Below are 15,313 nucleotides of genomic sequence, written 5' to 3' on the forward strand. Positions count from 1 at the left end.
AGGCTGACACATCAGTTAAGATTGATTTATTTTTAGCATGTTAAAGGAATCTTATTTTCAGTAAGTTTGTTACAATTCTGGTTGCTTTTTTTCAGTAGAACAACTGCTACCTCAACCCCCTTTTGATGTTGCTGGATCCTCACAGACATCTTGAAGTGCCCACATGTCATACAGACACTGGGCAGGATATTATCTTGTCCTCTAACATCACACTGATGATCAGGAACACAAAGTAAAGAGCAAACATGGTGAGCCCCAGTAATTTGTTCATTTTCCATTTACAGACAGCAATAGAGATAATCACAAACAGGAGCATGAGGAAAAGGAGAACAATTGCACAAAACAAACCATTGCTGCTGACTGCCACAGGGCTGAGGCCATTGAAGATAGAAAAAAGGAACCAGGGAACTGGTAGGCTGCAAGGAAGGGAAAAGTAATTGAAATAAATGTTTTAAGGCAGTTCATTATCTGCATCATAACTAAGCAATTTTTCCAAACTGTTACGGGGAAAAAAATGCATTATGGTATTCAATATAGCTCAGCATAAATCTAAACTGGGTGTTTTTCCTGTCAAAACTACATTTGGATAATGCTTGTACTATCATAATGCAATCCAAGAGTAAAATGGTTTGAAAATAATACCTAAGAATGAAGTGCCTTGGTGAGTTATAATAAAGAAATGTCCTGATGCTTGAGGATGGGAGATCCAGGCACTGATACTGACCTTCCCCAGGAGCTGAATGTCTGAGTGACCAGATAAGGCTCCTGCCTGTATAGCTTGGACATTAGCCAAAGATGTCTTGCATTTTTGTCTTGAAAAATTGGTAATTTTGTGTGAATTGGGTGAAGACAGTGGGCTGAGTGGTAACAGCTTGTCTTTCCTGGCTGGGTTTGGATTTGGGTTGGGTTTCTTCAAAAGGAACTGGTTGTTCAGCTGCCCTTCACTTAACTACAGCTAAAATGAAATGAACTGAGGCATGTTTGGTTTCAAACCAGGTAACTTTGTGTTTCAGAAGAAATGCAGCTCTTAGCATGGCCCTGGTACTCACCCAACAGTGATGTCAAAGATGTTGCTGCCCACGGAGCTGGACACAGCCATGTCCCCCAGGCCCTTCCGGGCCACGATGACGCTGGTGATCAGGTCAGGGATGGATGTGCCTGCTGCCAGTATGGTTAACCCCATAATCTCCTCTGAAATGCCAATGGTTTCACCAACCTAATCAACACAACGTTGGGTAGGGCTGTTAGCAGTGGAACATGGAGTGTAATTGCTCTGTGCAGTCTTAGGGTTTGTGCCGTACTTGAGTTAAAATATTCCAAGTTCTGTGAACGTGGCAGCATTTTCCTGCTTTATAGGATTAATAAGTTCCATTTTATTGTGTCTGTTGATTCTGGATTTGCTCTGTAGTGTAGGAAATCTGACCACATTGATGCCAGCACTGAGCCAATTTTCCTGTCCTCAGTCCTCCTCTTCTGGATGTTGTCTACCTTTGCAAATTGAACATCAGCTGTGCAAGATCTGAGGGCCTTTGCAGATGACAGTCCTTGGATTTATGGCATGATCAGATTTACTGTGCATGTGCAATGTATCACTCAATACAGACTGGGGGGCTGTTCCCACAAGATGGAAGTATTATTTCCCAGAATACAAGGTGAACATTAAGATGGGGGAGGGAAGAACATTTAGCAGCTTCCAGAATCAGAACCTATATTTTCCTAGAATTTTAATTAGGTAATGGATAATTATGTTCTGCACAGAAGCATTCATTAATGAAAAGTCACAATTAAGATAAATCTTGATGGTATCTTTCCTTTCACTGATGCACAAACTCCCTTGCAAGCTTTCAGAAATGAATGAATCTTTGTCAAATCAAAAAAAAAAAAGGACATCAAAATTTCCCTTTTGGGTTCTAACAAAACAAAGTTTCTACTGTTGTGATGGATGACTGCAGCTGTAATTCATCAGATAAAATGCCACAGTAACACTGTCCCCTTTCTCCATCTACTTGTTCTGAAATGGGGATTTGCAGAAAGAACAAAACCTCTCACCTGGTGAGCCCACCACACCATGAGATAAGAGAATGCAGCAATCCAGAGGATGGATCCAAAAAATGTGATGACAAAGAATTTTTTTGATTCCTGTTGAAATCAAGTTTGAAAAGAAAAAAGAGAAGTTTCAGGGAAGTTAATAGTTCCCATTGAAAACTATTCACCTGAAACACTTCACTGCAATTGATTGCTTTAACTTGGACCCTGGTCTCTGTTTGCTGTTTTTCAGCTTGATTAGGTGACCTGTAGTTGCTAGAATTTGTGGTTTATTAAATTAAGTCTCTGGAATGACATTACACTGCAGCTGGGGCTCCTGTCCCACTCCCTGCAGCAGCATAGCCTTTCAGCTATGCAAAGACTCCAGACATGGAAAAATGGACCCAGGGACTCTGGCCCAGAGGAAAGCTATAGCTCAGTTCATGACTCCAGGAGCAGAAGGAAGGTGGATTCTTACCGAGTTTCTGACATCAGGCAGAGTGCTCCAGAGAGGAAAGACAATGGGAAAGAGGAAAAGGTAAATTGCTTGTTTTGTCCTTGATTCTGGCCATTCCAGAGATAAGGGCTCATCGTTTTCATCACTCTCTGTGCTGTCACTATCACTGTCCTCCTGGCTCTCAGAGCTGCTGTCGTCTGAGCTGTCACTGCTTGACGGGGGGGGCTGTACACAGAATAAAAAATCAAAAAGCCAATATATTTTCACACAAGGAGCAGAACAAGATGCTGCAGTTACTCACTGTGGATTCACCTGAGCAGAGCTCACATTTCTAACCTGCTGAGGGCAGCCACAGCTCTTGTGGGACAGGACCCAGGCACACCCCACTCCAGCACCTGTGTATTGTTAACTAATGGGCACCCATTAACTAGAACCACCTTTTAGAAACAAATATTTCATGTCCTTGAAAAAAACTTTTTTTCATTGGAACTGCCAAATCACCCAAAAGGGATTTGGGGAGCAAAACAGAATAGTCTGCTGGTGAGCACAGGACAGGCAGCTGCTCTTATCTCTCCTTACCCTGGAGTACCCTCAGAAGAGTCACTTGAGGGGTCAATACTATCCAGTATCACTTGGTGTCATCATTTGGACCCCATTTGTGTTTGTAAGCCAAGGTGTTTCAGCCAGCATCTTGGATTACTACACACAGAACCTATTTATAGATGGCAATGACATGGGTTGGGTCCTGTCCCAACAGCTCTGGAGAGGGAAGAAGGAAAGTACACGTGAAGGTCAGCCTGGGTGGGCACTCAGTGCCTGTGCTCCTGATTTGGGTACCTGTCCATCCTGTGGCACATCTGCCTTCCGTGTGTCTTTGCTGGGCTCAGAGTCACTGGCAGGAGTTACCTGGACGTTGCTTGGTGCTTTCTTTCCCTCTTCTGCAAAAGCAGTAAGAAGAAATGCTGGTTTCAGTCATCCTGGATGAGTGGCCACCATATCAGGGCATCACCTTCCCTGTGACCAGCAGGGGGTCTGAGCTCCCTCCCACAGTGGTGGCATTTCAGGTTAAGTACCCTCAGATTGCTTTGGTTTGCTGTGTGTCCTGCCTGACTGCTGTGATTGTGTTTGGTAAATCTGGGCAGAATTTGGCCTACCTGGAATAGAATGAGACCTTGGTGCTTCTCTGACCTTCCAGGCAGAACTGCTGTAAGGGGCAGGAAAATGCTCATTACCTCATCTACAGCTGATGGGCATTTCTTGGTTTCTTTCTGAATTCTGAAGATTGTATTAAAACCATCCTTAAAATCCAGAAAGGAGGTAAAGCTTTGCTCCTCAGGTTTCCCCCCCAGCTCCCCCCTCCCTCCGTAGAGCACAGCATTCTCCAGGGACCTGATACTCTTCAAGGCTTCTGAGAAATGACCAGGATGTGCTGCCAGACTTTAATCCCTGATCTTTTGGTGGGTATTCAAAAGCAAATAAGAAAGTGCTGACACATACAAGGAAATAACTGCAATGTCCTGCTGTTCCTGCATTAACCTGCATAGCCAAGAGGAACACGGAAACCTCTGTGGGAACAGCAGAAATATGGATAACACGGAGCAGGGGTGAGGGAGTGAAGTCAGTGTGGTATTTATAGCACACACCAAGAATTTACTTGGGTTTTAAACTGTTTTTTTCAAGTTTGGGCTCATTCATCTCCGTGAGTTGCTCAGGTGCCTGGGTGTGGAGCTGGGACCTTCCAAACCCAAGTTTCTTGGTGTTCAAAATCTTCAGCCTTGCTGGCAGCACAAATCTGTGTTGTAGCACAGGTCAGCTCTGGCTCCAAGGCAGCTTTTGTGTCAGGAGTGACTGACAGAGGGCAGATCTAGGTTAAATGTTAGATTAGAAATGCTTCCCTGTGAGGGTGGTTGCCCAGAGAAGCTGTGGCTGCTCCATCCCTGGAAGTGTCCAAGGCCAGGTTGGACAGGGCTTGGAGCAGCCTGGGATGGTGGAAGGTGTCCCTGCCCATGGCAGGAGGTGGAATGGGATGGTCTCTAAGCCCTAAGCATTGTATGATTCTGTGATTCTGTTAAAGGAGGGGTACACAGGTCCTTGGAATTGATACAGACACAGTGTAGATTATTCCCTCTGGAGGAACCTTCTGTGTCCTTCTGCAAGCATGTGAAGCTACTTTCTTTTAACAAACACCTCATTTGCAGGGTCTGCCAAAGACCAGCAGCACCCAAGTGCTGTCTGCAGTGCCCTGATTTCCCTCCTGCACTGTTCCATGGCCATTTGCAGTCCACCCTTGCAGCTCTCCCTGCCCTGCCTCACTAACAGCTCCTCTGGGGATGGCTGCTCCTGCCCTCGTGCATCGATCGATTCCTGCTGCATTGTTAGAGCAGCCATCTGTGCCCAGAAACAGCACAAAATTTGTGTTACACCCCAGAGTTTCCTTGCCTGCCCTTGGGCTTTGCGTGCTGGGAAGGTGAGGGCTTGCAGTGCAAAACAAGGCAAACAGTGCTGGCTCTTCCTGCACTCACCTGGCTGGGAGCCTTGTCCTTCCAGGGTCTCAGCCTTGGCCTTGGCCAATTTGCTCAGGGTGTCAACCCTGTCTTTAAATTTTGCTGTGGGTGAGAAGGACACGATCATCAGGGGCTGTCACTGCAAAGCCCCCCTGGCCCTGCCTCCCCAACACACACGTGCTCTTGCCCCCTTCCTCCTGCAGGTGCTGCAGCCAGTGCTGCCCCAGGGGTTGTTCTAGCTGTGACCTCAGGTTTTGGCTGCTGCTCATTGGTCATAGCTGTTGTATTTAACTGCTTGGTGCTACAGCAATTACACCAGCAATTTGACAGAACTATTTAAGGAGAATCTAGAGTGATGCCTAAAGTTTTAGCTTTTATATTTTCCAGATTCTGTACTGCATTAGTACATAACTCTGAACCTCATTCAGAGTGTTAGCAAGTTCTCCTCACAGTTCAGTCAGACAACAATCCTTTTCCAGCCCCAGAACCAAGGACACCATTGCAGCTTCAGGCCCAAAAAGTGCAAACAGCAAATTGAGGAGAGCAATCTGGGAGGATGGGACTGCATAACCTGGAGCTGGAATTGGATAATTAACCCCAATATGGAAATGGACCAAAACTTGTACAAGTGTGAAAATGTGTGACCTGCTGTCCATCGTGGGTGTAGCCACAGCCAGGCTCTTGTACTGCCCAAGGTATATCCTTTGAAGCCTTTTAATAAATCCCCACTTTATTCCTTTAACACTGACTAGCCTCTGTTCTAGCCAGCCTCTCAAGGCATCAAGAGGAATGAGAAATTCTTTTCAGGTCTGTAATACAAAGGATATCTGTACTTTATAGGAATAAAATGCAGAAAGAACAGAGGGGGAGTTTCAGTGCAATATCATCATGTTCACAATGGACTATTGATTTTTTTCCTAGGCTAGATTATGAGCAAACTAAAAATCACACCTTCCTCCTGCCATGTGGCTGTTGAAGAGGCTTTAGGGTGCTGCTTACAGCCTGGAGCCCTGGGAATGGAATGGGAATGGAAAATAAACACCTTTTATGTTCCAGTTCCCTGGAAAACGATTGATTTTTCTAAGTATACACAAGTGTCTCCTGCTGGAGCTGTTCTAAATTCCTGGTATCCAGGTTCAGCATGGTTCAGGCTGTCTGAGAGATGTTCTTCACCAGCACAGGTCTGGTGCTCTATTTCTGGGACCTCTACCACTGTGAACCAGCTCACTCAGTTGAGCTGCTTTTTTACTGATTTACAGTGAACTGTGGGACTGTGTGTCTCTATAGTTGTTTTTTACTCAAATATCTTACTGCTGACTCTCAGTGAAAGTTAACAAGAATGGGCTCAAAGAAAAGCCCCATTTTGCTCTAATCTCTGTCCTCTGTTGAGCTGCACTCCCAATGACTGAGGGTCACTGGGTTTGCACATGGGCAGTAGCCACAAGAATTGGCCAATGCTGTGTTTGGCTTGTGTGCAGGGCTGTAAAATAATTTTCTCTGAAAGTTTTATCACACTGATTTAATCTACTGTGTTGTTGACTATGCACCCAGAAGGTGCAGTTGTCATATTGCCTCAAGGGCGGGGCCCTGCCATTTTATTAATCACTGTGGCACTGAGATAATAGAAATAGCATGTCCAGCCATGTGGGCAGAACTATTGTTCTGAGCTGAACCTTGTGAAAATCAGTAAATTCTGCTGTATGTCCAATAACTGGGCCCAGCCCAGACAGGAAGACCTCAGGGGACAAGTCCTACTGTGGTGAGATTCCTGCTGCTGTCTGACAGAAACATCTTTCAGCAGCTGGGATTTCCACTGAGCACTGGAATGGTTGGACTGAGATGAAACCATCATAGAGTACCAGACTGGTTTGGGTTGGAAGGGACCTTAAAGGCCATCCAGTCCCACCCCCCTGCCATGAGCAGGGACACCTTCCACTATCCCAGGCTGCTCCAAGCCCCATCCATCCTGGCCTTGGACACTTCCAGGGATCCAAGGGCAGTCACAGCTTCTCTGGGCACCCTGTTCCAGGACCTCACCACCCTTGCAGGTAAGAATTTCTAATCTAAATGATCATTTCTTCTCCTTTGAAAGGCTGGCGGGGCTCAAGAGCCTGACTCTTCCATGCTCCTTGTCAATACTGCAGGTCACTGGAGGGGATGTGAAACGTTGGCTTCCTTCCCCCTGTGCTCGTGCACAAGCACATCCCTCAGTGCAGGGATGACCTTTTGCTCCCAGTCTCCTCTAAGCACTGGGCAATGCATCCTTCTGTTTGGCTTTTCCCTGAAGCTGCTGCAGATGCTCCTGTCAGCAGGGTCAGCAGGGTCAGGCTCAGCCTGAGATTATGGAAATTCCAGCTCCTGGCTCGCTGCCCTCAGCCCGGCCCCAGGCTGGGAGCTGGGTGGAGCCGGGAGCATCTCTGTCAGAATAAACAGATTAGGCCCAGGCCACTGGCCAGTTCTCATGAGATCAGCCTCGTTTAAAAGGGTGGTAATTCCTCTGGCACACAATTCCTGCGGGAGGGACTGAGACTGGAGGCAGAGCTGGCTCTAAGCTGGTCAGATCTGCAGGGCAGCACGGGGAGGAAGGATGTCCATGGGCTGTGCTGGATCAGCTGTGCAGGGCAGTGTTCCTCTCAGTCCCCTGGGCAATTCACTGCTCACAGCTCTGTCCCCAGGGCTCAGAACCCCTCACACAGGACATGTCTGTGTCCAGTGGCCCTGAGATGCTCTCCAGAAGTCTTGTCCTCTGAACTGACAGCATCCAGGATGGACTTCAAGTGGCAGCTGAGCTTCTACCTTGAATTTGGCTCTTACATTTAATTCACTCTTTGGCTGTAATATTCACTCTAACAGGACTGACAACACAATCAGCAGGGAGGATTTTTTCTTTACAGTTTGGCATGAACCTGAAGGATTTGGAGATTCTGCTGTATAAAAGTGGAGGTATAAAAAAAAGTCTTGTGATTCCTTTTCCCCCTCTGGATCTGGAATGCTAATGAAGCAAGGAGAAGCTGTAGCTGCCTTCAGCCTTCTCCAGCCTGCAACAGTGCCCACTGCTCTGGTCTAATTTTCAAAATCATTACCTTGTTAACTGAGGCATAGTGAGGGCAGACAGCTCTGACAACCTCTCTGCTGGAGCCTTTTGCTTCATTCAAAAAGAAATGTAGGCTTCTGCTTTGTTCCCTGTGTGACTAGAGTTTAAAGAATCTGGTGGTAAGGCTAGAGGTTCAGAAATGAGAGGGCTCCTGAGCATTTCCAAAATCCTCACTGCCTTTACTTCCCCAACAGTTCCCTCTGGTCTCTAATGGGATCATCTGGAAAAGATCTCATACTCTTCTACTCATTTTCACAGGGAAAAGGACAAAAGAACAAACTTGCTAGAAATTCCTAATTTTAAAAAAGGCACATTGAAGGTAAAAAGTTCTATCAAAAATATAATTCAGGATGCCCTGTAAATATTAGAACTTCTAAAGTAAGCACGTCTCTCTGAGACAAAGACTTAAGTAATGATACCTTCCAATACAAAAAGAAATAACCCCACATTCTGAACTCAATCCACTCTTCAAAAGAGAAATTTTGTTTCACACAAGGGGTGTTGCAGCTTTGTGTTTCACACTTCTGCATTTCCAAGACCTCTGCCTCTGAAATTTGGGCTTGGAGGCCCAGTGCTGGCAGCTTTTCTCTGTTTTGGGCCTTGCTGCCCTGAAACCACTTCTGTGCTGCCCAAATAAAAAGCAAGGTCAGCCAAAAGAAGGAACCCCTACAGAATCCTGACTGCAGCAGGTTCAGTAAGGAACTGCTGAGCAACTGTTGGCAAATTTTTCCTTCTGTTGAGCGTTCATTTCCACAGCCTGTAAGTGCTGATGCCACAGGCCTTGGCAAGAAGGAACAAGGGCCCTTGAGGAAAGATATATTGCTTTGGGATTATCTTTTATGTGGCAGCCTAATTTCAGAAATGTGCCTGGTACAGAGAGAGCTGCACGCCCAGCAAAGGGAGGGACAGTGTTGGTGATCCATGGGAAGGGTCCTCATCCATGTCCTCAGGGTCCCACGTGCTGCCGGGCTGTTAGCACAGCACTAGGAACTATGAACATATCAGAACACAAGCCCTCACATGCCTTGCAGGTTCAAATCCTTTTTCAGGTTCTTCCTTGGGATGTCATTCTATTCCTTTGGCCAAGCTCCTCAAGGCACTTAGGTTTCTCAGTCTATGCATAAATTCCTTTTCTCCAAACTCTCTTTTCTTTAGGTAGGAAGTTATCAGATTAAGGAGTATCTCCTACAAGACACACAGGATTTGACACACTGGCTCCTTGATTTTTGAGTGCTGAGCTGTTGTAATATCAGTAATTTTATTGTTATATTTTATAAGATGGTGTCTCTTTTCTCACAGTCTTGAGTGGAGCAGGCAGGTAGCTGGGGCAGAGATTCCTGCTATTTCCCCAGCTATTTAGAGGTTTTGCCATTAACTCAGTGGCGTTATTAAAGTCAAGGCTCTGGTTTATAAAACCCTTCTGGAGAGGCTGTTGCAGCCCATCCCCGCACGGTACCCGCGGTATCAGACGCAGATACACACGGCCACACTCCCATCTAGTGGCTGCCGCACGCACACGGGAACTCATCCTGCAGGGCCGCCGGCACAGGCTGCTGCGTATCAGGAAAAATTCCTGCGCCCGAAGCGTTCTCAAGCCCTGGCACAGGGAGGCACCATCCCCGAAGGGATTTAAAGGATGTGTGGATGGGGCACTTGGGGACATGCGGCCTTGGCAGTGCTGGGGGAATAGTCGGACTTGATGATCTTAAAGGTCTTTTTCAAACTAAATGATTCAGTGATTCTATGAAATGAGTAGGCAAGTTCTTTTTGAGAGAAAATCCAAACTGGTCCCCGGGTCCTGTTTATTCCATATTCACAAGGCCTGGGAGCAGCAGCCTCTTCAGCAAGGCCAGTGGAAAGCTCCCTGTTCTGGGCTGAACTGGCTGGGGCTCTCCTTGGCCTTGGCTGCCAACCTCAGTCCCCCACAGCTCTCCTGCTGGGGAGTCCCAGAGTTTCACCAGGGCACCAGCCTGGATCAGAAATCCAAACTCGTGGTGGCCATGGGTGGGCAGATACAAACACATTTAGAGGTGTGGGAAGGATGAGAAGGTGCTGGAAGGTCTCTGAGTGGCAGCAGCCCCACAATTCTGGCACTTTCTGATGCTCAAGGCAACGGCACATCCTCTTGGAAGGTTTCAGGTTTCTAGTGCTGTTGATACAACCTTTTGGAGGCACAGGAGGCAAGGAACAAACCCTGATGAGTCTGGCTCTTGTTAGGCTACTGTTGATAACACATTGGGTGCCTTCACTTGAATCTGTGAAAGCAGACACTGATCTGCCTTGCTGTCCTCCTCCAGCCTCCTTGTTCCCTTGATCAGTTTGTGCAGCTGGGATTCTGATCTGGAGAGTCCTCTTTGTAACCTCTGCGAGGGACACGAGAGGTGTTGATCTGCTTAGCTTCAATCTCTCTTTGAATGAGCAGCAGATAATCTCTTTAGAACAAGTAGGGCAGTGGAGGGGTGGGGCATGTTCTGGGCTAGGAAAGAAAATCTTAAAGATGTTTTTTATTAATGTGCTTCACTCTTTCTTTGAAAATAAACCTCCACAGTGTGATTGGGTTAAAGTTAATATAAAGCAACACATTAAAAGGCTGTGTACAAACACCCTGGTCTGTCTGGAGATGAGGTTTCTCTGCACCCTGGGCAGTTTAAAAGAGGTCTTGGACCTGAGCTGTCATTCTCTGGCCCTGGGGAGCTGCCCATTGCCTGCACAGGGCTGTGGGCACACTGTGCCATGGCAGTGATGATTGGTGAGCTTTCAGAGGTGTCAGCCTGAATCACACAGAATTGGCCTCACCATCACGATAGGAATCTCAGCTGGGATTTTAACCACTGTCAAAAAGAGAATTCCTCAAGGGTTTTAACCTCTTTTTGTGCTGCTCTTTCAGGACTGGGATGAGGTCTGAGCTAAGAAGAGGAAGATGGGATGTGCTATGGGACAGAGGAAGCCTGTAACATTAACTGCCACTGCCGTCAGAGAGACAGCAGAGATGAGGGATGTCACCACTTCCAGGGACCCTAGCAGCAGCAGCAGCTGCCACCACAGCAGTAACAGGAAAAGTAGACATGGCAGGACCAAAACATGAGGTGTTTGTCCTTGCCAGCCACGCAATCGGAAGGGGCACATCCCACTGTCACACAGCTCCCTGCGTCTGACACCATCTGTGACACTCAGCTGCACCCCAAGGGTGAGCTGTTAACCCCAAAATACTGGTTGTATTCCCAGTGGAACCACTCAGGGCTGTGAACCCAAGGCCCTCTGGTGTGGAGCATGCACTCACCTTCTGCCAGGGGGTCCAGGGTGTGGATCATGAGCTGGACGATGGTGCCGCGCATCTGAGAGTTGTGCAGGGAGGCCGAGCTGCTGCCCCGCTGCAGGCCTGGCCCAGGCTGTGGGAAGGCACAAAACCACTCAGTTTCAGCTTCTTTGTCCTCTACATCAGACAAGGCCTCTCCAGGCCATGGGGCAGCAATTCAACAGCAGCAGAGGAATCAGTGCTCAGTGTTTGCTATGGGAAAGGACAGACCCCGCCAGCTGCTGCTATGACAGCCCAGGAAGAAATTTGGCCATGAAACCAGGTAAGAAGAGTCACTGTTTGAATTTCTATATGACTGTTTTATAACAGAGAATGAACAGCACTCCTCTAGTTAAATCCACCTGGGAAGCCTGAGCTGTCCCTTAAATTTTATAAAAATTCCTTAAAGGACAGGATTCAGCCAGGTGTCCCCTTAAGCAAACTGTGGCCATTGTGCCTGATATGATACAGGCTTTGGTCCAGGTTTCTTGACACGGGAGTTGACACTTTTATTTATGATCTGACATGGGGAGAGATTCAAAATTACTTCAGATCCCTGTAAAGTTGCTTAGACCTACCTGCAGCTTCCTCACATCTGGTGGCTTCGTTGTTCCATCATCTACAACTGCCCTGCTTGTCTGCAAGCAATGAAGAACAGAAATGACCAATCACCTCTGCTGCTTCAGGATCTAATGATCCTCCAGGCTGCTGCCTGTGGGGAAGTGGCACAGCTGACACAAATGTCCATGGATACTACTGAAAGAGCCAAAGCCGTGAGCCTCCTTGAACCCATTGGCTTCTGAGAAAAACAGGATTCTACCTAAAGCCTCCAGCGAGGAATCAGGCACCTGGGGGCAGACTCACAACTGATTCCTGCAGCTACAGACAGACCCAGACTGCATCCCCAAACATGTGTACCCTTACTCATTTTCCAGCAGACAGAAGGTTCAAAGACAGATTTTTTTACAGTGAATAGCATTACTTTCCATCATTTATAATTTCTGTGATTAATTTTTCCCAAGGGATAAGTTCAGCAGCTCTCTGTCATGCTACTAAACATTAGTGAGAGCTCTCTGTAAACTTCAAGCGCAGGTCTGGATTCAATCTGTGATGCTTGGTGATGTCCACAGTGATGTGTGTGTGTCACTGCAGTTTCTTGCACATGTATCCTACTGGAATGTAACCCAGGAGCTTTCAGGACTCCCAGCTGTGAGCACTGGCTGGACAACAAACCAGGAGCAGGAAAGAGAAGGAGTTTCTCAATTCTGCACCACTTCAGCTACCCTGACTGTCCTTATCTGCTTCCTTCCTTTCCTTAAATGATGTGGAGTGCCAGGATCAGAAGGCAAAGCATGCTTGAGGGCCAGGGACACATCTGAGTAGCAGAGCACGCAGTGCCAGGGGACAGTTTGCAATCTGCTGGCATGGAATTGGGTTTGGGCACTTCAATCTGTGAATGCTGCCCAGGAGAGCAGGCAGTGGTTGCTAAAGCTGCCAGATGCCTTTCTGTGCTGCTGATCAGGTAAGGAGTGACACCACCAGCATCCCAGAAACACATCTGGCTTCAGAGAGGGAAAAGAGAATTTTTTTTCCCTCTCTTTTTCCCTCTCTTTTTTCCCTCTCAGAACATCTCTCAGTTCCAAGAGGCTGGGAGAGAAGCCTTCTCTCCCCTGTTTATCAGAATTGTCCAATCTTATTCCCAGACCAAAAATGTGTTTGTGCAAGTGTTCTTTCTGAAACTTCTTTTGAACAACAAAGCAAGCAAAATCCCACACATCTCTGAAAGCAGCTAAGATATTTAGTAATTGCACAGGCAGAACTCCCTGTAAGTGATGGTCTCCACTTTCTTAGAATCTCACTGGTTTGGATTTCCCCCATTTTAAAACCATAATTATTGACCAGTACCTGTATTCTGAGGTTCGAATTTGTGCTTTGTGAAGGAGATGCAGTTTTTCTTTGTGGTTTACACTAAAAGTTATTTCCAACTTGCCCTCTGAACTCTAAGGACACCAACCTTCCGCATATGCTCTGCTGATGCTGCCTGCACAGCATTTAGCTTCTTTTTCAGCTCCTGCTTCACCCATTGCTCCAGGAACACGTTATGTTTCATGGTGAACACGTATGTGGCATAGGCAGTCAGTAAAAGGAGGCTTTCCCACCAATCAATGACACTGTCTAGGAAAAACAGGATGAGCATCAGTAAGTCTACAATGTAGAATGTGATGTCTCTAAATAAGGGCCACCATGTCAGGTGGAGTATCTGCCTCGAGAAGAGGGCACAGGTGCCAATGACAAAGAGGATATTAAACACTGCTGAGCCCACAATGGTACCGATGCCGACATTGCTGTGTGAGATGAAGACACCTATGAGGGACGTGAAGAGTTCTGGTGCTGATCCACCTGCTGCCATGAAGGTGGCTCCAGCCACATCTTCAGAGATCTCCAACTTCTCAGTGATCACTCCCAAAGCAGGGACAAAATACTCATCACACACTATGGCCAAGGCCACAAATACATACATCATGCCAAAGATGTGAAGTACAACCCACCCTTGCCTGCGTTCTTCCACACTGAACAGGTCCTGGGGATATTCTCCTTTGGATTCATAGGGTGGTTTTTCATCTGGGGAGCTTTCACTGGCATTTTCTTGCTGTGGTGTTGTGCCCACTGACGTGGTGACGGGCACGGCTGGCTCAGGATCCACATAGATGCAGTGCCTTATTTTGGGGGCTGTGCCATTGCCTCTTACAGCAGTCTTGTTGCTGGGGAGGTCCCTGGAGGTCACTTTGGCAGGGTCTGCGGGTTGGGGGGCTCTGTGTGATGCTGGAAGGGCAGAGGGGCTGGACTGGAGCTGGTAGAAAGAGAGGACCATCACTATGGCAAGCAAGAAAAGGATTCGGTTCCTCCGTAGCCGCCTCCTCCGTGGTAAATGCATTTCCTAAAGGTTCCAAACTCAGAGCCGTGTCCGGAAGCCACTGCAGACTTCACTTGGTCAGCAGTTTGCTGATCTGGAGCATCAGGATTGGAACTGCACAGCACAAAATGGGGAATCCTGCAAAAGAAAATCTGGTGTGAAAAACATAGTACTGCAACTTTCCACCACTAGGGCAGCAACACTTCACTGACTGCTTGTCTATTTTTCTATAAAACGAAATGGACTTAAATGAGTAAAGAGAGATCTAGATCCAGGTTTCAGCCTATTTTTTTAATATGACTGTAGGCTATGCTGATTAATAATGAAAAGTTTGGCTTAAGAGAGTGGAGTTGGCTGAGGCAGTCCAATCCAAGCTGAATTCTGGTTCCACCAAATGCCCATATCCAGGAGCTGTTAAGGACTGCATTGACCAGAGTCCAGTTGTTATTCTGTAATATTATCAATTGGGTCAGTGTGGTGCAGGAGGAGTGGATACAGCTTCTGTCAAGGAACTAGCTTTAAATTGCTAAAAATGATGCTCTGAAGACAAGACCGGCTGTTCAAACCTCCCTCCTAAACCAGTTATTCACCAAAATAACCTCAGGGGGATGGAAACTGGTTTAGATGTGATGCTGCTCCATGGCTTTCCAGTCTTTCACTCCCCAGGAAACCACCCAAGGAAGGGTGAGGTTTTTACTTCAGTTTGAGCAGAGGGTGAGGAGAACGTGGTTCTAGTAAAACTGGGGGTGCTGAGCAGCCATTTGTTTCTATGACTACATCTTTTCAGGGCTTTCTGGAGAAATCAGAACTGGCAAAGTGGAATTGTAATCATACCTTTTATTAGGGGTAATTAGCATATCTTGCATAATTATGTGAACAGCATTTAGAAAGGGAGAGAAATTGTAAATGCCAGAGTGACAGTGCTTGCAGCTATGACAGCACGGGGACAGGGATTTGGGGCTGGACAGAATTCACTCTTAAGCACTGCTTGAATGTTTTACTTTAGAATGACACTCTTATGGAT

General features: G+C 46.9%; 1 protein-coding gene across 1 annotated transcript; it reads right to left on the bottom strand.

The window, feature by feature from the left end:
• Positions 1-31: 31 nt before the first annotated feature.
• On the bottom strand, positions 32-14,331 carry SLC24A1 (solute carrier family 24 member 1). The gene is made up of 9 exons (XM_071440992.1): positions 13,390-14,331; positions 11,954-12,013; positions 11,361-11,469; positions 5,005-5,088; positions 3,320-3,420; positions 2,504-2,707; positions 2,050-2,139; positions 1,050-1,216; positions 32-416 (listed from the first exon to the last, which is right to left on the bottom strand). Exons 1-9 carry the CDS (start codon positions 14,308-14,310, stop codon positions 167-169), a joined length of 1,986 nt encoding a protein of 661 aa, XP_071297093.1. The 5' UTR covers positions 14,311-14,331; the 3' UTR covers positions 32-166.
• Between the last annotated feature and the right edge of the window lie 982 nt (positions 14,332-15,313).

The sequence above is a fragment of the Agelaius tricolor genome, unplaced genomic scaffold, assembly GCF_023055355.1.
Source record: "Agelaius tricolor isolate 1412-34295 unplaced genomic scaffold, bAgeTri1.0.p SCAF_16, whole genome shotgun sequence".
In the NCBI taxonomy this organism is placed as follows: domain Eukaryota; kingdom Metazoa; phylum Chordata; class Aves; order Passeriformes; family Icteridae; genus Agelaius; species Agelaius tricolor.

Coding starts and splice junctions, on each gene's coding strand:
- SLC24A1 (XM_071440992.1), bottom strand. CDS start 14,310: ATGCATTTACCACGGAGGAGGCGGCTACGGAGGAACCGAATCCTTTTC. Junction 2,140..2,503: donor TGCCTGATGTCAGAAACTCG/GTAAGAATCCAC, acceptor TGATTTCAACAG/GAATCAAAAAAATTCTTTGT. Junction 417..1,049: donor ATCTTTGACATCACTGTTGG/GTGAGTACCAGG, acceptor CCTTCCTTGCAG/CCTACCAGTTCCCTGGTTCC.